General features: G+C 39.3%; 1 protein-coding gene across 1 annotated transcript in view; it reads left to right on the forward strand.

Annotated features, from left to right (window-relative positions):
• The first annotated feature begins 4,662 nt into the window (after positions 1–4,662).
• Positions 4,663–24,566, forward strand: part of ADAMTS19 (ADAM metallopeptidase with thrombospondin type 1 motif 19) — a 150,703-nt gene continuing 130,799 nt past the window's right edge. Inside the window, exons 1-2 of the mRNA XM_050913100.1 lie at positions 4,663–4,747; positions 5,759–6,369. Of these exons, the coding sequence (XP_050769057.1) occupies positions 4,663–4,747; positions 5,759–6,369 (696 nt within the window). The remainder of the gene's footprint in view (positions 4,748–5,758; positions 6,370–24,566) is intronic.

The raw sequence follows: 24,566 nt of genomic DNA on the forward strand, positions 1-24,566 counted from the left end.
TTGATCATTCTGGATTAGCCTTTTCCCCATAATTGATCAAGCGGTATATTTGCTTGATAGATGATTTCCAGTTTAGATATTTGAGGAAGCTCCTCTTTGTGGGAGACTAGCTTGGCAAGCTGTGTGGGACGCAGGTTCACAGAGAGAGTCTTGCTGTCTTTTAAGTGGCTTCAACTTGAGTAGAGTACTCTGGTATCTTGCATTGTACAGACTGAGCTTTCTGTCAAATTGTTAACAATTGCCAAGCATCAATTTTTCAGAGAAAAAAAAGTCACCAAATGAAAAGGATATAATAAAAGAGTTGTGAAAGTCTGTCCTGGTTTAATGGTGACCCTCCTAAACATCCTATACAAATAGTGTGTTGAAAGTGTATTTTTACCTATATGTACCATCCACAAAGATCTCAATCAATTTCACAATATGACTTCGTGAAGTAACTCACAAGGTAACATCTGTGATTTGGGAGTAAATTTCACTGAATCACCTAAACTCAATAGGATTGTAAGAATTGGTGGCATAGCATAATAGCATTGAGCTGCTAAGAGCTTAGCTTTGCACTTTCAAAGTTTTTGCACTTTAAACCAGTAGATGTATTAAGCTCACAATAGTTGGACACAGGTCTTACTCCACAGGTCATCTGATTGTACTACTGAGTTTAGATGTAACTCTGAGATTTGCTCTGAAGCAAGATCTGCTAAAGAGAAGTTGTTTGAAGTAGTCTTAAATACATACATTTTAAATAAACCCTTCATTTTGAGCATGTAAATAACAGTATAGAATTACAGACTAAACATTCAGAGTCCATGAGCTAACGGGCAGTGGAAACTCACTGTTAGTTCAAGGGATAGGGAACACAACATTTGCTAAAATGGAAAAAAACCTCATTTCATTCACGCTTAAGTGGAGAAAATTTGCATCAGTTCACATATATCTTGCAGCTAAAAAAAAATAAAATTAGTTCAATCTGCTTTTAAACAAGTTTATTTATACTGAGATAACATTTGCAAAGCACCCTAGAAACAGGAAGATGTGAGTTTCTGTTTCTAATCTCAACGGTCATACGATATGTGGCCCTAAGGTAGTAAGCACCATTCAAAACAGACTAGATTTTTTTCTATTCATCTAGCATATTTTGTTAAGTTGTAAAAATCTGAAACAAATGTACTCAAATATTTTTAAAAAATCAATGATATCATCAATCAGATATATACAAAGCATATGCACAAATAATTAACAACTATTTCCCTGTGAAGAGGATTAAAGGTTTGGGGTTTTTTGGTAACAATTACTTGAGGCAATCTTGTATATATTGTAAAGCTGAAGTAATTTTAAATCACTCTTGTATGTATAAACTTGATAGCTTTTACAGTTAGATGATTAAGTAAAGAGAAAAAATAAACCAAGGCAAGTCCCTGCCTGATGGTGGTGTCTGTATTGCTAGAAGCTGACATTTCAAATTCAACAGTATGATTTGTCCATACTTATCTTAATCCCCAGAATTAAATCACTGATTCACTATGAGATGGGGGGAAAATTCTGCCCTTGCTCACATAAGGCAAGACAGTAACCGCAGCACAGATTTAAATAAAACCATAGTGGTGAAGGGTGTGGAGGTTGAAGAACAATTTCCATGTCTTCGAAAGATGGCTTGAGATGTCTACAGTATGTCACCAGTGATTGGGGCACTATCATGAATGATCTTTGCACGCTGAAGAATTGAGAAGTCAGCCTGTGGTGGGGCCTGGGAGAGCCCTTGCCCTGCCAGCCCCTAAGGGACCAACGGCACAATTCTGTAAATTTAGTATCGGGGGGGACTAAAAGAGAGGAAATTGCCAAATCTCTACTGATTTCAACAAAATTAGGCTGATTTATCTGAATCAGGAAGGACTGATGAGGACACATTCTTCACCCCATTTTCTGTAATTTTTTTCTCATGTCAGCGAGATGGTCTGGATCATTGTTATACTTTACTAACCAACACATTCTTTACTTAATGCATCTGTGATTCCGCACAAGTCCCTTAGAATGCCAAAAGGCTTAGACCCTTCAGATAGGAAGCGCAGTTTTAAGAATCTACCAGAGCAAACTAATGTTTCTTTTCATTTTGCTCTATATTGAGTTTGAAGATACTATTTCTTCCAATTTTACAAAGGCATAGTTAATACTAGCCCGCGTGCAATATGTTCGGTAAAATAAAAACTATTTTGCAAAGAGTTTTGCTGGCTTTGTGATTAAGAAAATAAAGTCTTTTGTACAGTACATGTGGATACAATATTATTCTCTCTGCAAAATAATTGCAGTATGAAAGCATTGTTTTGTTCTTTTAATTCTTATTCTTTTAGACACAGACTTCTCTGCACTAGTTTCACAGTGACGACAGTTAGCATGTGGTGGGCTACAATACCGTCTACCAGTATTAACCTATGACCAGACTCTTTGTTAAAACTAATGAACACCAGTAGGGGCTCTATTTTATAGTTCACTTTCCCCAAAGTTAAACATAGAGAACTTCCCCCTATATTTTTACTTTAACTATTGAAACGATAAAAAGAAAACATAAAATGAGCTAAAGAAATTTGTTGCAGCTCCACGTTGACTTTAGCTTGCCTTGTGTTTGTATGTGGAGACTTATTTGAAATGTTCCTCTTTTTTTGGCTGGTGATAAAGTCAAACATATTAAAGTCTTTCTCAATTGGCTTCTTGCAGTCTTTTTACCCCCTGCAGCTTGTGTTGAAAAGGCCAGATCCTGCTTACCTTACTGACCAAAGCAGTTCTTTTGTCTTTTTAGTAAGATCATACATGTGAATAAGAGAAGCAGAATTTGTTTCAAAGGGACTAACTTAACTTCAGCAGATTGAAAACAGTTACAGCAATTCACAGTTTTAAAATGAGCAAATGCACATGCCATGTCTTTTTTCCTTATTCCTGCTGGTTGCCCATTTGTATCTTTTGGGATGTAACTGTATGCATTGTAAGCAAAGATCTTCTCTGTGTGTTTTTGCATCTTGCCTATACATTCTGATTTGTTTTAAAAAAATGTAATCAGAATTTGTATCTAGTATTTGCATAGGAGCTTATAAACCACATCTTACAGCATTTCCTAATCAGTTGTAAGGAGAGTTTTGGCTCTGGAAAGGCTGCAGAATTGGGCCCATTAACTAATTCCACTGCAAATTAGTATGTATGTTGTTATTTACTCGGGAAACAAAGCTTCACTTTAAACGCATTTTTAAGGTAACCAAATTATCAGGCAAATACTAGTTTGCACCCTCTGGAAAACTCCCCTCTTCCTAAACTGTTAGATGTAAATCTGTCATCTTGTTTTTACTAAGTCTTACACTAAGATTTTGCTTAGTGTAAGTTGGCTCAGATGCCAAAAAAAGGACCACTATATGGCAACTGTTTTCCTATAAAACCAAACAACTAATCAAAAAGACTGTTTGGAGGTAGTTGAGAATAGGTACCCATGCAGCATGGACTTCAAGCAGCTATTGAACACAGCAGAGAGCAAACCCCAGCTGCATTTGGCTTCTGTGGAGTCTAAATGTGTTTTTTATTTGGAGCCCTAACGTAATTTTTGTTTGTTTGTTTTGCTTTTCATTTTATACAACTAACTTTTAGAAAGAATTCTTGCAACTTCGTAGCTTACCCTTAATGGCACAGATGGCTTTCCTCTCCACACTAGATTGCTCTGCTTTCCCCTAGGGCCATAGCAGTCACCTTTGACACCACCAACAGTAGGTAAAGCAGCAGTAGCGATGATAAGAAATCAGGCTTTTAGAAGGACGTGTTTACTTGTTGCTTCTGCAGTTTATGCTGATGTTAGATGTGCATTTTAAGCTTTTGCTCGACTCCTCATTTACTCCCTCCTCTGCTGACAAGGGCTGGGGTGGAAAGTGATGGGTTTCCATGGAGAGCTGCGTAGTGGGGGCAAAAGGAATTTAGAATCAAATTACACAAAACCAGGCAGAAATGGTCAATCTCTGCTGCTCCTGAATTTCAGGCAAAGGCTGTGCAGAACGCGTTGTTGGCGACGGGGAGGAGAGGAACCCTTCCTGCTGCCGGGACGCACGCGGTGTGTGCCCCTGCACGGCCGGTGGAAGCGGGCGGGGCGCGAAGCGCCGTCTCCCGGGGGCCGCGCCCGCGCAAGGTGCCCGCGGGGCGCGGCCGACACTCGGCTGCCCGCGGAGCCGCCCGGGCGCCGGCCCGCGACGCGGCGGCGGGACTGGTTGGGGGCGGGGGGTGGGTGGCGGTGGAGGGGGGGGAGAAGGAAGGGGGGCCGCGCCGGGTGCCCGCCCGGGCGGGGCGGGGCCGGGCCGAGGCCGGACGGGCCGGGGCCCGGCGCGTCCCGCCCCGTGAGGGCGAGCGGCGGGCGGGGGCAGCGCGGTCGCCGCCGCCGGGGCGCAGCTGCCCGCCCGCCGCCGGGCGCTGTGTGCGCGCACGGGCCGCGCTCCTGCCTGCCTGCGCCCGCACCCCCGCCGTGCGCTGCACATCCAGCGCTGCCGGTGCTGCCCGCCCGCCCCGGCGGGACGCGCGCTTCGTGCTCGCCTGCAGTTTCTCCGCGGGCGCCCAGGTGGCTGCGCCCCGCGGCGCTCCCCGCCCGGCCCGGCCCGGCCCGGCCCTGCCTGTCCTGCCTGCCGGCGTCCCGCGGGCGCGGAGCCGATGGGGATGGGCGGGAGGATGCGCCTGAGCCGCGTCTGCTGCGTTTTCTACCAGCTGTGCGTGCTGTCAAGCGGGCTCGCCGCAGGTAAGTGCGCGCCTTCCGCGGGACGGGGCCGAGCTTCGGGGCGGCCTCCGTGCCCCGCCGGCTGCCGGTCGCCGGTACCTGCCCATTGTTAAGCCCCTTAACAGCTGTGCCCGTCCCCTGTAACCGATGGGTGATCAGATAATGCGTGCCTCCACTGTGAGGGTGCGTTGCAATGCGCTCGTCTGTACGAGATACTAATTTTCATACGCAGCCCTGTCATCTCAGCAGTGCTATTCCTAGCGTGTGTAGGATGAATATGTAAATAAAACTGTCTTCTGTCTCAGGCTGGTGGAGATGGTGTGTACTCGTATGTTTATAAACATAATGCTGGTATGCTGGGAGTTTTGGTTAAATTGTGATATAGTGTGTGTAATATGCAGACATCACTAATTAGTGATTAGATAATTCAGTCTGATTATAATGATAATGATGATACAGCATGTGCATGCGTCTGCCACTTGTATGTGCACTCGCAAATGTGTGGCCATGGGGTGTGTGTGCATTTGGCTGCACTTTTGAAATCATAGTGGGTCTTGCAAAACATGCTGAGAACAAGGTTGAAATTTTCAAATTTTTTTGTTCAGGCTTTCCCTGCTAAAATAAAAATTTTTTTTTAGCTGTATGAAAAAGTTGCCAGTTTGTCTAAACGATGAAAGGTTTGTGCAACTCTCCTTGCGTGGAGGTGGTGGTCATGAAGAAGAACATCCCCAGCTACTAGTACAAACACAACTTCTCCCCAGCTCGAGCTCCAGCTCTCTCTCAGTGTCTACCAGGACCGTGGTGTCTCCCAGACCCCTGAACAGGCACAGAGACATCTAGCGGCTGGCCCATCTGCCGTGTGTAAGGACAGGATGAAAGGGCCAAATGGAGCCCACTGTATTTTGGGTGGCATGCTTGGTGGGCTGGGAGCCAGAAGGAGCGTGTCGTGGGGGGCATAGGGTAGGTGTCTGGCAGGCGCGGTGTGCTGCTGGGTGCTCCACTCATTTAAAGCATCTGCTGGCCTTCCCGCAGGTCTCCATGCTTCAGAAGAAACTGAGGAGTGGGAGATCGTCTTCCCCGCGTTGTGGAGCAGGGGACAGCAGGAGCCGGCGGGTGGCAGCGGTGGTGGCGGGGGCTGCAGCACCGACCCCAGCTGTGGGAACCGGAGCAGCACCCTCAGCACCCCTGTCACACCCAGCCCAGCGGCCGGCAGTTCCCGGGAGGTGCGTTCAGTCTCCTCCTCGGTGGAGGGGCAGGCGCAGGCTGTGGGGGAGGCGGCAGAGGAAGAGGACACTGAGGATGAGTATGAGTCTCAGGAGTTTTACCACTGGTCCCCCCTGCCCCAGGGGTCTGGTGCTGCCTCTCAGTTGCCACCACCACCATCCCCCCCGCCACCACCTCCAGCAGAGGACGGAGATGAGGTGCTGCTGAGGATCCCAGCTTTTGCTCGGGAGCTCTACCTGCTGCTCAAGAGGGACAGCCGCTTCCTGGCTCCTGGCTTTGCCGTGGAGGAGCGGCTCGGGGGTGAGGGCAAAAGCCCACCCGGTGCTGCACAGTCGCAACCTGAGAGAGCTTGTTACTACAGTGGTGCTGTCCTCCGCTACCCGGGCTCCTTCGCCTCCTTCAGTACCTGTGGTGGATTGGTAAGATGACCTTGCATGCAGGGGTAGCACCAAGGTCTCCATCCAAGTGTCAGCTTCATCTGCTGCTTTTCGTTCCCATCCCTTTCCTGAGGTCTTCTTTCTTTCATATCCTCTTGGGTCCCACCTCTGTACTTATTTTTAACCATTTTGCCATTCATACTTTTATTATCGCACTCATAATTTTTCTCAAATCCTACTTCTGCCTTTATCCTGTAAAGTTTTGGTGTTCTTTGTCCCATTTCCAGATACACTTTTGTCTCTCAGTCTCCTATCTTTCTCTTTTGGATCTCCTTTTTATTCTTATGCCATTCTTTCTTCAACTTTTCTCATCTCCATCCCGAATTTTATCTTGGTCTTCAGTGTGTGCCTGTAATTAGTTACCTCCATGCTCACTCTCCTTCCTTTTCCCTGTATCATCATCTCTTCTCCAGTCCATTTGTTCTTCATTCCCATCCAAAATTCTAAAGTTATCTTTCTCATCTGTGTTATCTTCCTTGTCTTCTACATCTCAGTTTTCAGACTGTTCTGTCTTTCCTACTTCTACCAATATTTTATGTCTGCTTTCTCATCTTCATTATTCCTCTTCTTTCATTCCTCTCATCCCTTTGGCCTTTTTTCTCTACCTCACAACTTCCCGCATGTGGTACCCGTAGTTATGTGGATTTGGGACTCCATACCTTTCTTTTCTTTCACTTCCTGCATAGAAGCACTCAATGAGTATGTTCTCAGCAGAAATGTTAATACAGTCATGCCTTTTGAATGGTTATTACTTCTGTGGCATACCTCCCTTATTTAAAACAAATTTCACCTGCTATAATTTCTGTTGGATCAGTTGTGATTTTTACTAGATAAAGATCAGAATTAGGCACACTGACAACAGCAGTGGTGATCCACTGAGCTGCAGTCCCAAGATACTTGCGGGTGGATGGAAAGAGTAGAAAGCAGCTGGGATGATGTAAAATTCTGGCAGGATTTAAAACAAAACCAATTATTACTACTATTATTCTCATTTTGGGCCTTTATGTAGCATCATAGATGGACATGCCTGCAGCACTTTACAGAATATAGAATACAAACAGTAATGGTGCTAGGGAGAGTTACCATCATTACGCTGGGTTTTTTGGGTGGCTAGATGGGTGTAAATCACCACAATCACATGATAGATGTTTTCTTGTATTTCTTTCTGAATTTGAACATCTAACTTGTTCCATTGTTGATTCATGAAGATATGCCTGCCTGGTTTTTATTTGCATGGTCATGAAGTGAAACCAGGTAAAATGTGGAAATTTTAACTGCTTATTCCTTTGCCTGTTTGGACTTATTCAAAAGTCAAAACCCAAACTGAAAGTGGTGGAGAGGGAACATATGTGGATTGACACCAAATAAAATATTTGCCTGCACTCCTGCAAAGTGAAACCGCCAAGTTTCACACAGCTCTAAGTGGTTGGCATCTAATTATTGACATTTTGTCAGATTTTCCAAAGCATGGTAGCAGAATTAATTGTGGAGAAAAATATTGAAAGTCAACTGAAGGTGGTTTGAAAGAAATCGAGTAAAGGATTTTTATGTTCTGGAAAAGCATTTGACTTCTGTACTCCTTGTTCTTGTTAGAATTTTACTTCCTTCTACATTGTGTGTGGGTAAAATTAGGTTGGAGAAAATCTTTGCAAAGAAATTGGTAGAGATAATTATCACAAATGTCTGCTCAAAAGTAAGTGGTGTACATCATTGCATATCTGTAATTCCTTTGACTTGATTTATAAATTGAAATTCACTGTTTAAATAGATCCCAGTTCCCTAGGAGCCCCATTGGTAATTTTTGATTCAGTCAGACTTTTCCTAGGAGTACCAGCTTACTCCCAGCCTACCGGCCGTCTAAGCATGCATGTGCCCAGATCATGTTCCCCATTCAGAAAGCTGCAGCTGAAATATAAGCTATTCTATGTATGTCAAATAAAATTGGAAACTGTTGTTGATGTTGACTGGTGGTGTCATGATCCTCAACTGCATAGTCTTGTTTGCAGTGAAATAGTTAAGCAGCTGTTCTTCCTGAGAGTGTTGCTGCGTCAGGCACATAGTTAAAAAAAATTGCACAGTGCTATTATGTCAAAGTTGTCATAACAAATCTTAAGTTATTTGTCATTCTTTATTCAGTCATTGCTTGGGCTCTATTACATGTGTTAGTTGCTCTGTTTCCAAGAGTCTTGAAAAAACATCATACATACATTGCATATTCCACCCTGTTTCCTCTAGGCCTTGCCCTGCAAATAGAGCCAAGCAATATTTCAAACTACATTTTCTCTTTTAAGATGTAAAAATCCATTGCAACTTGAACATACAAATATTTTATTGTAGTTACCTCTATTACAATCTATTTTTTCATTGTAAATATAAAGAAATTTCAGGGAAAATATGGTATGAATGTCTTAGATATACTCTTATTTCAAAGCCTTGAAACTTTGGGTTAGGATTACTAGGCTGCATACACTTTGGAAAGCCAACCAAGTGGGCTCTAAGTCCCTTAATATGCAGCTTAGATTCCACTCAGCAATTTTTCTTTTCAGTGTGAAATACAGCATCTCTGTCTAACAACAAAACTTCCACCATTCTGCTCTCTAGATAGTAGCCTTTTAGTGAATCTTTATTCACTGAGGAAAGTAGCTGTAGGCTGACAGACAACAGTGATTTTGCCACACAGGAGGAAGGGTGAAGAAGTGTAAAGGCCAATAGAAAAGGTTTGGACATCATGTGCAGGGGATGGTCATACATGGCAGTACAGATGTGTGGCTGACGCTGTAGGGCTAGTTTTGTGAAAAGATACCAGATCTTCAATAAAATGAAAAAAAGGCCTTGCATGAAATTATTGTGCTATCTGCATTAGGATGTTGGTGTTGGTTCCAACTTCTCAAGGCATGGAGAGACTTGACATGCCAGTGACATTCAGGAAGCTGAAAAAATGTCAATGTAGAAGTCTTAACTGCTGCTTCTATAGGCAGAAAGACAGAAGAATATTGTTGCAGATATTAGGCACCTTATCCCCTTGAAGTGGGATTTAGATGCTTTTTGAATAGTTCACTGGTTGCAGTTGGGTAAAGCATGTAAGGTACAGCACAATGTTAAAGCTTCGCCATATTTCTTATTTCACAGTTCTTGAGAGCTTCAGTAGTGTGTTTTTTCTTGAGCTGCTCATCAAAAGCCAGTATGGAGAAGTGATAATAATGGGGCTCATAACATACCATGTTAATCATGTGAATATACAAGTGAAAAATGAGAGCTGTACTCCCAGATAATTACTAACCAAATTCTGACTGTCAGCATTGGCTTCATTTGGCAACCTATCTTGACAAATGAAGGAAACATAACTTAGTGGATATTTTCTAGTCAAACTAAAGAATGGAGATCTGCATGGACCATCTAGAAACTTGGTCATCGTGACCTTGGTGTAGTCTCAGAGCTCACATGATCAATAGTGACAGCCCTATCCAACTCCTTGGTAAAACACTTGTGGATTCTTACATCCTTTTGTAGCTCAATGGGATTTGCTCTGAGTACGTTTTGGGATTCTGCACTGGTGCTGCCAGAAGATTAATAAGGAGAGGTTTCCAAGAATTCTCCATCTGTATGCTGACTGCCTACTTGTTAGCCAAATACCAGGATGTAAGCAGTCCTGCTGATGCCAGTGAGACTGCTCTTCTGAAAGTCATGAATTGCAGAGCTGGACCATTAATTATTTAAAGGGTCGTTTCTGCTGCTTGCTTGTGTTTTGCCGTAATATTTGAAATAGGAAAAAAAAGCATGTCAAATGTTGTTGAACAGTTTTATTTGTAACTGGTAATATATGTAACTTACAACTAGTAGTTCTTTTAGAGCATGCTGTAGGAGAAACTTACGGTGGACTTTGAATTAAGAAATCTGGCTACGGGTTCTTTACCAACAATCTGCCCTGCTGCTAGCATGGAAATTGAAGTAGCCTCACTGCATTTCCCCAAAGAGAGCTGTAAACACGGCAGATGTGTGCTTTATCTCCTACTCCTTTCATTTCAGAAAGAGAGGCATTTAATGTCGTTTTTTCTCAGCCCTGAATTGCTTAGGTAGTAGTCTGTGGCTATGTGTTGACGGGCTGGGGTTTTCCCAAGGTTTCTTTTTCTTTTTAACTGAAGCAGTCTGCCATAAATAGGGAACAGCTAGGTAGAGAAAGGATTTGAATGTCTTCTTATACCTAAAGCAATGGGATATGTTTAGACTGTTAGGAAGCGCAAACAGGAGCAAATGTATACAGAGAGGATGGACAGGAGAGTGCAGTTCCATGCAGCTATGCTGTTCATCGCAGCACTTAGCAGGTTGTCTAACAGAACGTGTGGAGATCTGCCTAAACACATAGCACTGCCAGCTGGGTTAATTTACTGGAGAGAAGCTTGAAATTCATCTGTGTGGTTCTATATTTTCACTGCATCCTAAGAATGGGAAATGGTCAATAGCATATTTATAGTTCTCTAAATCCCTGAAGAGTCAGTGTCAAATACTATTTGCAATGAAAATTAACGTGCATTTTCCCAGTGACTTGAGTGGGAACAAGTCTTAACACATCTCCAATCCAATCCAGGGAAGAGCTCTCTCTAGAGAAGTGCATGATGCTTTTATTAGTCCTCATTGCCATTAACAAGCAGGTATTTAAAAATCTGATCAATAGTTTATAAACAAGTAGTCACAGATTTACTCCAGCTGGTATACTTACATAAAAAAAGAGCACTACCCAAAGCAATGCTGTCAGCATCAGCAAAAGAATAGATGTCAGTAGTCCTGTGTCATGCAGATATATGCCAGATATCATTGGACAATAACATTTTAACAAATACTTCTGATGGTAACATCCTACTTTTACAATAAAACTGAAATAAATGAGGATGTGAAAAAAACTATGGTCCTTCTTTGGCTAATGGAGTGATCATATGGTACTTCAGTGAGATTTGGAAAAAACCTAAAGCACTTTTACAGGAAATGTATGATTTTTTTATTTCTGTCACAAACTGTGTTTTGAAGATTAGTGCTATTAACTAATAGTAAGAGAATGACACATGATGGATTCAGAATATTTTAGATTTTTTAGGATATTCTAAATTCACATGACCCTTAAATTCAGGACACATCATAGAGCTTCTACAAAACTGGAATTTTTTATTTGGTACCTATCCATCGAGGATAGTCTGACTTTACAGGTTGTCTCAGAACAAGCAGAATGAAACTGTAATAGAACAACAGCAATAAAATAAAAAAAAATCTTCTGTATTCCTAAAATTCTGCACACAGTCAGTTTTGAGGATAGGATTCAGCCCAAGAAAAGGCTGAATCCTTGTTTTGACATCTTTCCTCCTACAGAAGGATTTTAACCACAGTGTTTCAACATTTTTATATGGGAAAACTCCCAATGAATATAGTTCTTAGTTACACTTCCTAGTGATTCCTGCAATTAGAGTAGTGTCTGACGTGGCAAGTATACTTGAATTTTTGGACAGCTTGGACAGTTCTGGAGAGCTGTACTGAACTTACACCTTCTGGTTGTACAGCTTCTTTCAGTGGCAGTGCAATGTTCAACCTGCTGTAACTCCTTTCCTGGCATAGGGTCAGACTGATTGGGAATGCATAGATTGTTTGTATGGGGTGTGAGTAGTGAGCCTGACATTTGCTGTGCAGTGTACATGCAAGGTAAATCGTTGCTTTTGTGAACGTCCCTGCTTTTGTGGGGCTCTTGGAGCAGGTGGTCAGGAGCAACTCTCTGCTTCATAAGTTGCCCTGGGAAGCTGTGCTATTACAGGTTGTTAGCTCCTGGTGTAAGCCTCTGAGACTTCTTGATAGACTTCTTGCTTTGATCAAGATGGAGGGTAACTACCCCATTATACATCCTGGACCATACAGTACCAACATACAAGCCTGAAATGGGTTAAATACCAAGCCTCTTGTCAACCAAAAATAGTACCCCTGCTTCCCCACTTCAGTGATGTTGCAGTTACACATCAGTATTGAGTAACTTCCACACCAGATGCTTTTCCAAAAGAAACTGGAGACAATTACAGCTTCTTTTGTGCTGAGGATAAGCATTAGAAAACAGAGATCACCAACAATTTTTCATAAAAGGGGAAAGAAAAAAGATTGTTAGCAATATTCATGCTCCATTTGATACATATAAGCTAAATTTTGACATTGCAGAAGGAGGATTATAAAATTAAATGGGATTATCCTTAAAGGCTGCCAGGATGAAGTGAAGTACACACTCCCTCCTTCTATACACCCAGCTTCCTGGGATCCTTAAATGAAAGAGAGGACAAAGAAAAGCAGTAAAATATGTGTTTAGACCCCCTTTTTTTAAAAACTAGGGTTAACTCAAGACAGAAGGATGTGGGAAATCACAGGTCAGTTTTTTGGAGGCTTTTTCAGTTACCTGTTTAGAATGCTAAACTCTTTATTTCTTAGCGCATGGTCTGTCTACTGTTGCACTGTGAGTTTGTTAAAGAAAAACTTTGCTGAGAGGGACAGAAATAAATATGTGAATGAGGGTACTCTGTGAGTATCCCATACTGACAGAGCACAGGTTCACCCACTTTTGCTTTGTTGACTTTAATTTATGCCTTATTTGTGTTTTAAACATCTTTAAATGGGCAATATAAAATTTGTCGTCAGTAGAAATAGGTGGGCAAGGTAGGGCATGAATGGAAATGTCAGTCCTGAACAGAAAGCAGTTTTGCTCTGTTACGAAAGTGGACTTCTTTGCAGAAAAAGCAGAAGCATCCCTGGGAAAATAAAGTGTTGGACTAAAATTTGGGCTTGCCACCTCTGCATAAGGTAGAAGAACCAATGAAATGTGGTGGTGCTCCTAGGAGAATACCCATACTTTCAATGTATGTGTTGAATCTGAGCCAGGTTGTTCCTCCTGGATTTACATGGCAGTAGAACGTGGGAGAGAGGAGGGCAGCCAGGTTTCTAGGAAGTGTGGTCTCCAACAGGACAAAATAAATTGTTTACATGAGGTTACTTTGGCATGCTTAGGCACAGACTCATCTTCCTCCAGCATAGGCTTATCTGCTGTTTTTGTTAATCTCTCTGTTATATTAAAATGCCTTAATTATAATCTCACCTTGAACATCTAATGAAGCACAATTGAAAACACAGTAGAGAAGCCAGAGAAAATTAAAGTCAAGAAAGTGACTATGGCCAGCTGGAAATAACCAGCGTATATGTACAAGCAAAGCACTACTAACAAACATTGCTTTATCCTACCTGAACAGCAGGTTAATTACAAACAGAACTACTAAATATGGTTGGTTTTTATTTTTTCATGAAGAAAAGGAGTACTGGAGATGGTATCCCTTTAAATGTTTGATTAGTGTCATTAAAAACCATAAACCAATGAAGATCTATGTAAAGATAAAGGACTGAAAACTCTTTGTTTCTGTTTTCCTTCCTGAGCTCTGATGGTGCAGTCTGTTGCTATTCATCTTTGCCTTTCTGGATGAAACATTTGGTTGGATTTTTGTTTTGTGTATCTGAGAACTCTTGCTAATTGAGAAGAAGGGTAAGTCTTTTAAACATAGGAACAGTAGTGTTAATGTAAAGCTGAAAGGTTTAGAAAATCAGTTTTGATTTAGGCCAAGACTACATTTGAACTATAATGATCTCTGTTTCCTTTAATATTAAACACTGTGGCATGGTATGCGAGATGTTGGGCCAAGATGTCTCAGACCATGTGGTAATGATTCCTTTCTCCTTCTAAGAGCTATCCTATAATCATGTAATCACTCCATCCTGAGACAGGTTTGATTTGTGATTCCAATCCTGCTTATAATAGCCTGCTGTTCTCCTAAACTGCTTAGTTTCAGTACAAATACTTCCTTTGCAATATGTTTCCAAGCCATAATTAGAAATGAGAAATATGCTATCTCCAGAGTAGCTTTATTTTAAAAAATCGAGACTGTTGTGAATCAGTTGAAATCTCTACCCATTGTAATTAATAAATATAACATTATCAAGGTTATTTTGCAAGATACAGAAGTGAGATGGTAAATCAGAAAAAGTGGGTAAGTCCATTAATGAGTAGTTTTTGCATTAATTAAATTAGTAATGTTTTGACCGCTAATTTGAAGGTAACTGCTTTAAAAAGAAAAGACACAGCACTGAGCCTCTCCCAGCTACAACTGTTAAGCTTAGTGAAATTAGCATTTTCTCTAAGTCTTGTATCCCTGACTTTTATTCATATCTCATGATATGTGCCCATTGTTTCTTCTATGGCAAATGAACGAGGATTTTTAACAGAAACAAATGTTCTCCATGCTGCAACCCTTGTAATTTTATTTTAAAAGTGCTGTGCTTTGTCTTTCTTTTTTAAAAGATTTCTTGGACCTGCAAGAATGGAGATTCTTTTTGGTAGTTAATGGCAGATTGTGACAGGGGCAGAAATACGAACATCCATGATTTCCAAGATGTAATACCATAAAAATGGGGGAGCTGGGAAATAGGGAGGAAACAATAGAAAGCATCGGATGTGAGAGTCGTTATGGGGTTGATGGTAGGTGAAGATATTCCAGGAGTCGTCTGTGAATTGATGGTCATGTAGAGGTAGCACGCAAATGATGCACATTTCTCTTTGCTATGTGATAAAGAGAGCTACCACGGTAGAAAGGGATGAGTGGAAGCCATTTGGATTTGGGGGAGAATGAGATGTTTGCAGAAGTTCGTCTGTAGAGTGTGTGCCTTTTTTTGTTTTACTCAGGTCTCTTACTGATGACGTTAGGGGCATAGCATGAGGGTTGGTTGGTTGCTCCTTGTTTAGCAGAAGCAGCAACGTAATGGAAATAGCGTGAAATATGCTGAGCACATGCATGTGTGTGTTATATTGCATATCCAGATGGTAGTTGGTCAAACGTTTATAAACCAATAGCCCAAAATATCTATATTAGATTTAAAATCAGATGTACATCTGTTGTGCATTAGCAGTTCAGTTAACCTTTTGTTGTTAACCTGTCATTGCCTGGACAATCTGGTCTTCTTGGTTATTTCTATTGCTTCTAATAATGGCATAAATAAGCAAAGAAGTATTACTTGGAAAGGAAAGAATGAAGTACACTTCTAGTGTTAATTGTAGAACAATGTATTTAGAATGATAAATCAATATTGAAACATTAGTTGCTAATGATACATGCATCTGCACGTAAGTGAATAGAAGTAAAATTTTTTGGAAGCCTGTGCTGTGAATGTTTTTCTTGGGTCTACCAGTACTTCAGTCAGAATTATTTTCTGAATGAGTTTTGCATCCAAAAATGTAGAAATGTGCCCAAAACTGACTTGCAAAGTGATTTAGTTTCTGTGTGATTATCCTCCAACAATTGCATGTGCTTGCTTTATGATCTCAGCTGTGCTACCTGAAGTTCTCATTAGATGTCAGAAGTTTAACTGGGTCAAGTCAGGTCAAGCTTATTTAGATAGCAGTATGTTAAGGAAAATACAGATATTTCTGCATGTGATGTTAATTCAGCTGGGGACAACTTTTTATGATTCAGTACAGAGTAAATGTCCTGTTATGTCCCTCTGGGCTTAAGCGGGTGCTGGCTGGGAGAAGTGTCCAGGTAACGGCTAGAGCCGTTATAGTAATGTCATCTTTTATATAAAATTTTAAACTGTGCTTCAGATGTGCTTAAACTTCTCAGTGCTCTTGTTGTCAGTGAGAACACTGATTAGCCTGGTGATTGGATTATAACCTTGAAAACTCAGGTGTAACTCTGCTTCAAGGCTTCTTGTATGAAGTGCTTTGCTTTTCTTCTGAAGATGGGAGACAGGAAAAAAAGGAACACGATAAGGGACAAAAAAAAGCTGAATGTCTGTTATTCTGGGATACAGCAGTGGGTGAAGGGTGAATTCTTATTCTTGGTATGTGCAGGGAACATAAAGCCAGGTTTGTATACATATTCTCAGGCCTTAATATTTAGTTGTGGTCTTGCTTAATTTGCTTCTTAAAAATACGCTCTAAGCATAAAGGTGTTTGGAACTATGCTTCTGTCATAAACTCTGCATGAAACCCTTCTAACTTAGGCAATTTTTTAAATCTTCTGAGAATTTACAAGCTTGTTGCAAGTTAGGGAACGGGAAGTTGCTTAGGTGATTTTATGTCTAGATAGATCCCCAATCTCTTTTGTCCCTCTGTGACATAAATGGACCTCACCCCAAATTTTTATTAAGTAAGTAACATATGAGGGGAGTGAGGGAGTTAAAAGTAGAAGAGGGTTTATAGACTAAAATGGATACAATTATGCATATAAAAAACTTAGTTTTGCAATTTCTGGCTGATAGTCCTAGCATGTTTCCCTTTTTCTGTCTGATCACCTGTCTCTTCTGTAGTAAGCTATCTAAGGAAGCATAATAACGAAGATTTCTTCTATGTCCCTTTGGGGTTTTTTTGCTTCTAATACTAAATTATTTGCATTGGAAATAATGGAAGGAAATAATTCCTTCCTTTCTTATTTAATTTTAAGTGGTAAATCTTTTGTTTGTTTCATATAAACAAATTTGCTTAAAAGTGACCAGTCAGACTGATGCTACTTGGTTCAAGATGTTAGTATCAAAACTCCATTCTGCTTACCATTTGTATTCTTACGCACATAAAATCAAGCTCTCTAGCTTTTAAAAAAAGGAAAAAAGCCTTCTTCAAAAATCTGATTTTTTCCTTTTAGTTGAAATAATAGTTCTTGAAAAATAATTAGATACTGTTCCTTCTTTCATGAGGGTATTAGAACTTTAGTTTCTATGTGCAACAAAAGGTAAATTAATTTTTTTTTTCCCCAAAAAGGGGAAGGAGAATCTAGGCTTAGAAGTTAAAAGCAAAAAACTATGCATAGTTTGGAAAAAAATTTAGATATGAATTTCAGTTACGAGTGGAGTTGTAGAAGTATATGACTTCTATATATTTTTAACTTTTTTAAGCAATGTGAATCTAAAATGATAATAAATTGTGAGAGTCTTATTTGTTTCTCTTAAAGCCACCAGTTCTGGATTTATATAATTCTAGATAGAGATATAAAAAGCCTAAGCATAACTGTATTTTATAGATGGACTAACTTGATTTGTTGAATTATAGTTCTATGCCCATAAATATAATTTATTTTCCTTTCTTGGATTACTGTTTTCCACAGTTAGTAGTTTTGGCAAACTGTAGATTTGAACGAAACTGAGTTTCATGGAGTGTTGCCTTGAATTAAATAGTCTTTGAATGCAGTTCAGCCCCTCTCAGAAGAAAACCAAAATAATGGAGTCGTGGATAGATATTTCAGTAAGGATTAGCAGAGATTAAATTTCTCTATGGGCAATCATGGGCGGGTTTTGGAGCTGTTCCACATCCCTCTGTGGCTACAATGAAAGCACATGGGTTTGAACAATGGTAGCTCATTGGTATGCACTATTTGAGTGTTTTACATGGATGAATCAATTTCAACTTGGATCTCTTGTATTGGTCTTTTTGGTACTAGTCTAGGTATTTTATCTAATGTAGGTTACATACACAGTTGCTGATATTTTCTGTTTAAATCTCCTGCATGGTACTTGGTGTAGAATGCTTTGTGCTCATCCTTTGTGTACTATTACATTTTTGCCTGCATAAAATGGCATTTCAGATTCTGATGGGATTAAATCCCGGCTTGCACTAAAGAAGTGGGGTTAATGCAGTTTCATTAGCTAAAGGTACAGCAGTTTGAGTTGTACTCCAACAGAGTGGTTTTTAGTCTTACCACAAGAAGTGCTGAAGTTACTCCTATTACACCAAAATGCTCTAAAGAAACACATCTTTACAGGCACTGAGTCTTTAATTGCAAGGATTTTTTCCATAGGTGATATGTTTCCATAGGTGTTGCTTTTTCTAGGACTAGTCATGTTTAGCTGTGCAAAGGGACTTTCTTATACAATATTAATAATTATTGAAATATTGTTATATAATGAATGATCTGGAATATCACTAAACCAGTTCATTGTAAAGAATTTTTAACTTAAGTTTTATGGAATAAAGTTGTTTAAATCTTGGCTTACTTTAGAGAAGCTGTTGTATTTATTCTGGAAAGGGGATATGGTTGGGGTTGTGAATTTTTTTTTTTTTAATAGTAAATCAGTGGTGGTGTTCCGTTTAATATAGCATGTACTTGATGAGGAAAACCAAGTGATTGTTAACATGATGCATCACTCAGTTATGACAACATGATAGACATAATTTACAGGTGGCTATTTTAAAAATGAATTTTTATGCCAGTTCCACTTTGAATTGTGCAGGTAAGGGCTGTATCATGCTTGTTCAAGTATAATTGTATCTCGGCATTCAGTTTGATTGTAGTTTATTGTTTGGTCTGTATTAGTCATCTGTGGTTGGTCGAGCATGTTGCTCCGGCATACTTTTTGAAGCAAAATAAAATAAGGCTTTCCAGAACATTTCAAGCAACAGACAAGAAGCATCTTTATTCATTAGTCAGTTGGTGTATGCACCAACAATGAGGTCATGCAACTACATAAAACATCTGTTTAATGTATGATTGTGTGGGGGACAAAATGAAGATCTTTGTCCATAGGACTCAAGCGTTTCATATCTTTGAATTTTTTCCTTTGGTTTAGCAGCCTTGGTAGTTGGCTAATGCTTCCTTTTGTAATGGTGGTTACTTCCTTTAGTTCATTTGGAAACTGTGCTTGAATCTCTGTCAGCTCTGATCATTGTGTTTTTGATGAACCAAACTGAAGGCATGGCTCTTGTGAATTGCTGTACTATTACTGTGTCTTCCAGCTTCTTGAAACATAGGCCTACATGAAAATGAGAACTCATAAAAATAAAAAAGTAATTCTCTGGCCCACATAAGGGCAGATCAAAATATGAAACCTGACGGCCAAAATGCTGGGAGACCACTGAAAGAGTTTCTTCAAAAAGAAAAAAAAAGGCACTGATTGTAGTTGACCATTTAGAGCTGCAAGTACAGAAAGTTTATGTGTTCTTTTAGTAGAATAATAAATTCCATTTTAATTAAATTGATTTCTGATTAATAGTGTTTTTTTCATGCAAGTGAAGAGGAATAAGCTAGGTGGCCAATTAATTACTTTTGCACAGATGTTGCCTTCTAGTTTCTTTCTCTTTATAGCTCTAGCTCAATTTATTAATTATTATTTTTTACATAAATTAATTTTGTAACATAAAGATATAGGCAGTGAATTTTTCTACACACGATAAAATCAGAATCTTGTTTATATAACATAACTTTATATTTACTATCACAGCACTGCTATTGATCTTAATTTATATGAAATCAGATCTGGATCTGCTTAGGGTTTAGACAGAGAGGGTTTATTGAGCTTTATTGAGCATATATTGACCAGAGCAGATTGAGAGTTTTGGGGGTTGCATCCATGAAATTATTTTTCCATAACAACAACCTCATTCGTCTTCCCTTTTAACATTCTAAAATTGAGAAAGTCTCTTCTGATTTTAACTGTAATGTGGTTACCCTCTTACTGTAGTATCAGGGCTTGATCATAGTTGACATAAACACAGTGGTTTTGAAAGACACATAGGGTGGTCTTTAGTGTCATTATTCTTAAAAAATATTAAATACTTAATGTTAGGCAAGGTTTCTGAGCAAAAGATACGTATTTTGTTAATTCAACTTATGTCATTGGAATAAATAGACAACCTTTAAGGCTTTCTAGCCCTTCCTCAGAGCTTCTGTTTATTCTGTAATAGAAGCAAAACTACTTCAGAGATAACAATAAGACCAGAATCTAACTAGTTTTACTGACCAGTTCAGCCTTCTGAGAGAAAGAGTAAGAGCTACTGAGTGAAGGAAGAAATGATCAGCGAGAGACCAGTAATTTATTACATGGTGGGTTGGCAGAGTAGGTGATGTTTTCTTTTGTGACATAGTCATGGTTGCCATAAAATCTGTATTGTTTTAGGCATTTAAGGTTGAAAATATCATACTTGTTTTCTAAAGATTGCAGAGTGTGCCTTCTGTGCAGTTACGAATATTCTGCACATTTAATAGCTGCACCACTGATGAAGTCTGGCTTGCCAATAGCTCTCTGTATTCTTAGTGATATCAGTCAATCCTTGCATAGTTACCTGGAGTAGCCTGCATACAATATGGTTTTTTAATTTAAGTTAGTTTAAATTTTCAGTGTGTCTTTAACCCAATATGTCTTGAAAATAGGTTTTAAATTGACTGTCACGTAATGTAAAATTTTACTTCCCATTTCAACAATGGCTTGTAGCACTTGGATCAGAAATGCTAATTTGATTTTAAAATTTTATAAAATACAGTCACCTGTGCTAAGAGTAGTAGGCTTTCTGTACCTCATAAACTTCCAGAGGGCTGCATAAGGAAAAGAAATAAGAACATGCCTGTGGTAAGTCTGCATTTCTTAGTTTGTAGTTTCTAAGTATAAATCTTTAGGTGTTAATAATTTTGAACTTACGATTTTAAAGATGTATGTGTGGAATACTTTTCTTGAGTGAACGTGAAACTGTGTATGTGAAAGAAAATGGAATTTCATGTACTGCAAACTCAAAGTCCAGGTCTTCTCTATATTGTGTAGTCTCTCTCTCTCCCATCTCCTTTTCCCCCCTTTGTTTAAAGGATGTAGAGCCTAAACACTTGATAGATGAATAGATGTATAGCTATGGAGAATGTGTATTCGGAATCTGGGTAGCTGCAATTTAGTAAAAAATATGTTTATTTGCAAAGTAATTTTAGCATGTAACATGGTAACAGGAAAAAAGAGGCGTTTAGATATTTATGCTTCTGTCAAACATTTTTCATGTATGTACGTTTCCATGCAACTGCAATTGTTTTATTGATTGTTGCAGTTGCAGTGATGTTGCAGTTGAAAGCTAGGCTTTAAATTGTGATTTATGTTGAAATTTTAAAATAGAGCTACTAGTTTTGAATGTCTCAGATTATTAGTATTCGGCATATACATATACACTCCCCTAACTGAGTGCTAGTTAAGAATACATTAGCATAAATATCTCGGCCAAATTTATATTGCAAGTCAGTGATACAACAAGATTAGAATTCAAAACTTAAAACAAAGACAGAGAAAAAGTAAATAATAGAATTGGATTAGAATTTAGAGATCAGGACAGTATCAGTTTAGTACAACATCACAGCCAAGTACATGTTCCCTACGTGAGAGGTGATGATGTTGATGTAGGCAGTGGCATAGGTCAGCTGTTACTACCAGAAAAAAACAAATTCCAGCAGAACAGAGTTGTGGGGATTATTCAGCCTAAACTGAGGAAGTACTGAATGAGCTGTTACATCTTTTAGAAATTGTATACACAGAAATGTTCTATTATTCAGGCAGGATTGCAGCACAGTTGATTTTTTTTTGATACCTTGGACAAAGATATTTGGGTAAATTTTCTTTCTTTCTGAATGTACGTTACACTTCAGTAGGATTACATAGTTTTTTCATTATACTTTTTATTTGTATACGTCCCTTTGTTGTATTCCATGCTCCACCTACTGCCCACAAGGACCACCAGGTCCATTTTAGCAGATCTGCTCGCCATCTGTCCATCCATCCATCCACCCACCCACCCACCCACCCAATGGGAAGTCCATACCAGTGCAGGGGATAAATCTGTCCCCGTGGCTGGACTTGCCATTCATCCTTGCTGAATTTCATGAGGTTCCTGCTGATAACTGTTCATAAATATATATTTATACATATATTTTATATGTATAGGTTGGATGGCACTAAAATGAGGTCACTTGAATGATTGGTATCTCCATGACACCCACATTTCCATTGTTCCGTGGCTTCAGGAAAGATGCTGGGGCTCTTGTTGGCTATCCCTGTTCTTTATGTTTTTTATCTGGCTCATAGATTACATTGTCTGGTCATACCTCTTCAACTCCCAAAATTTTAAATTATCTGAGGGTGACTAGTATCTATAGTGCAAATCATTAGGTAACAGAATTATCTTCATGTGACACATTGGGAAGAAGTCATCTGCGATTAGACACAGTTGGTTTGGTTGCTGTCTATTTTTTAGAAAAATAGACTATAGAACAGGAATGGTACGTTTAGCTTTAGGAGTTTGTAATTCGTATTTTTTGCATTTCTGTTTGAAGCGTTTGAAAATAGCACTTAGAGTTGTCTTATGATAGTAGTTTTCAATGACTTGTTATTAAAGATACTTCAGTTACCTCAGACTGGAACAATTTAGACGTGTCTCTATGGAGAGAAAGAACAGCATACACACATCTAGTTCATGGGACAGTCTGTGTAGGGTAGTGATTGTTTATAAAGGTTTCTGTAGTTGTTCCAGAAAGAGTCATCTTAAGAACTATAGGGTTTCGCTCAACACCAGTGTCTTATTTACCTCCTTTTAACATTTAATATTTTGAAATTTGAGTTATGGTGCACTAGTGATTTTGAAGCTTTTTATGTATGTTTAAATTATGCTGTGCCTTCTCAGTGCAAGACTTAAAATGGTTTGGGATGAGTTCTGCATTTTAAAGCATTGAGCCTCTTCCAGTGTTTTGACACAACTAATTTGACTAAAGCGAACTACAATTAAACTATACTTCTGGGTAACTGCTGCCAAAAAAAGAGTGTACAGTGGAGTCCATTTACAATGTGCTGTTAAAGCAATAAATCTGTGAAAAGAATAACATATGTTTAATTTCAGTCAACTTCTTAAACTTTATTTTTTTTTAAAAAAGGAGAATCTATGAAAGCTTCTACATGATGTGGTAATGAACCTGCTGGCACATTACTTAGGAGAAACAATTTTCACCACTGTATCTAGCTAGTAACATGTTGTATGCCTTACAGTACAGTAAAGGTAAGTAGCGTCAAAGACTAACAGACAAACTAGGTAGATCTAGGAAATTGAGGTGAAAAAAGGTATTTTTGTTAAAACAGAATGTCAGATGTAACGATGACCATAAAATAACAAATTGGAAATAACAAATAGCAGGAATTCTGTTATCCCTAATGATCCTATTATGTGTTTGACTGTGTTCTGTGCTTTCCCACTTCTTAAAGACTTCACTCTCCATGTGAAGCTGGCTGCCTTTCAATGAAAGATGTACCTTTGGTGTAACTTGGTGTGGTCGTTCTGAAGTCCCACTCTCACAAATTTAGCTGGCAGAGTGAGAGACAGGGTTCCAGTAAATTTTGCCTCGTTTTCCAGTGTGACTTTTGTTCATATTAACGTGGAGAGAAGGCAGAGTTTAGATGATAAAGAGCATATTCTTTTTGATTATAGTATTTTCATCAGCATTTTCATATTCAGTATTTTTGAAGGAAAAAAACCTCTTTCGCTGGAAGGCTGCTGGCCAGTTCTAGTCATGAAGAACCTAGCTTGGGTGCTGTATATGAACAGGAGGTGAGATCAAAAGCAACACCTGGGGAGTTGACTTTGCTTTAGTGGAAAATCCAGAACTGGGAGACACGAGAATTAAACAGACCAAAGGCTGATGTAAGTGGCTTCTTGTGTGACTTGCTACTTTTATACTAAATTTATACATTTGCTTTATAGACTGATGACTTAGCTGGCAGTGAGAGGAGGAGGAAAAGATTGTATTTGGTGATCATAGGATCATTATGAGCCATCAGGCATGATGCAGGTGTGAAAGAGGCATCTAACTGGTGAAGGACATTTAGTGGGGATACAGAAACTTTATTCTCATTTCACGAAGTTGCAGTGAAATGATAGCTGAAATATGGCTTGCAGTTCTGTTTGCTGATGTTCAGAGATAGGAATTCAGTTGTGGCTACAAGGATAATTACAGTAGTAAAGCCTATTTCATCAAGCAACAGTCGAAGACTGGTGTGTTTATCATCACACAGCAGAAACTGTGATACAATATGATTACCTTTTACAAAAACACTGGAGTGAATATCAAGGAGCCTGGAAAGCTGGCAAAGGAAGAAAACAATCTAGACCCAGGATCAGATGGATCTAAAATAACGGCCATGAATAGATTAAGTTTAGAAAATTGGAAAGATTTCCAACTATTAGAAGAGAAAAATCTGAAACAAATTTCAAATAGGAATAGTAAAATAATAGAGCAGCAGTTCTATTGAAACTACTTTAATTAACAGTAACAGCAAGGAAATACATTAAAAAGAAATCTAGGCTGATAAAGGATCTGTGTTACAAGAGTAAGTGTAAGAAA

This window comes from Gymnogyps californianus, chromosome Z (assembly GCF_018139145.2).
Source record: "Gymnogyps californianus isolate 813 chromosome Z, ASM1813914v2, whole genome shotgun sequence".
NCBI lineage: Eukaryota > Metazoa > Chordata > Aves > Accipitriformes > Cathartidae > Gymnogyps > Gymnogyps californianus.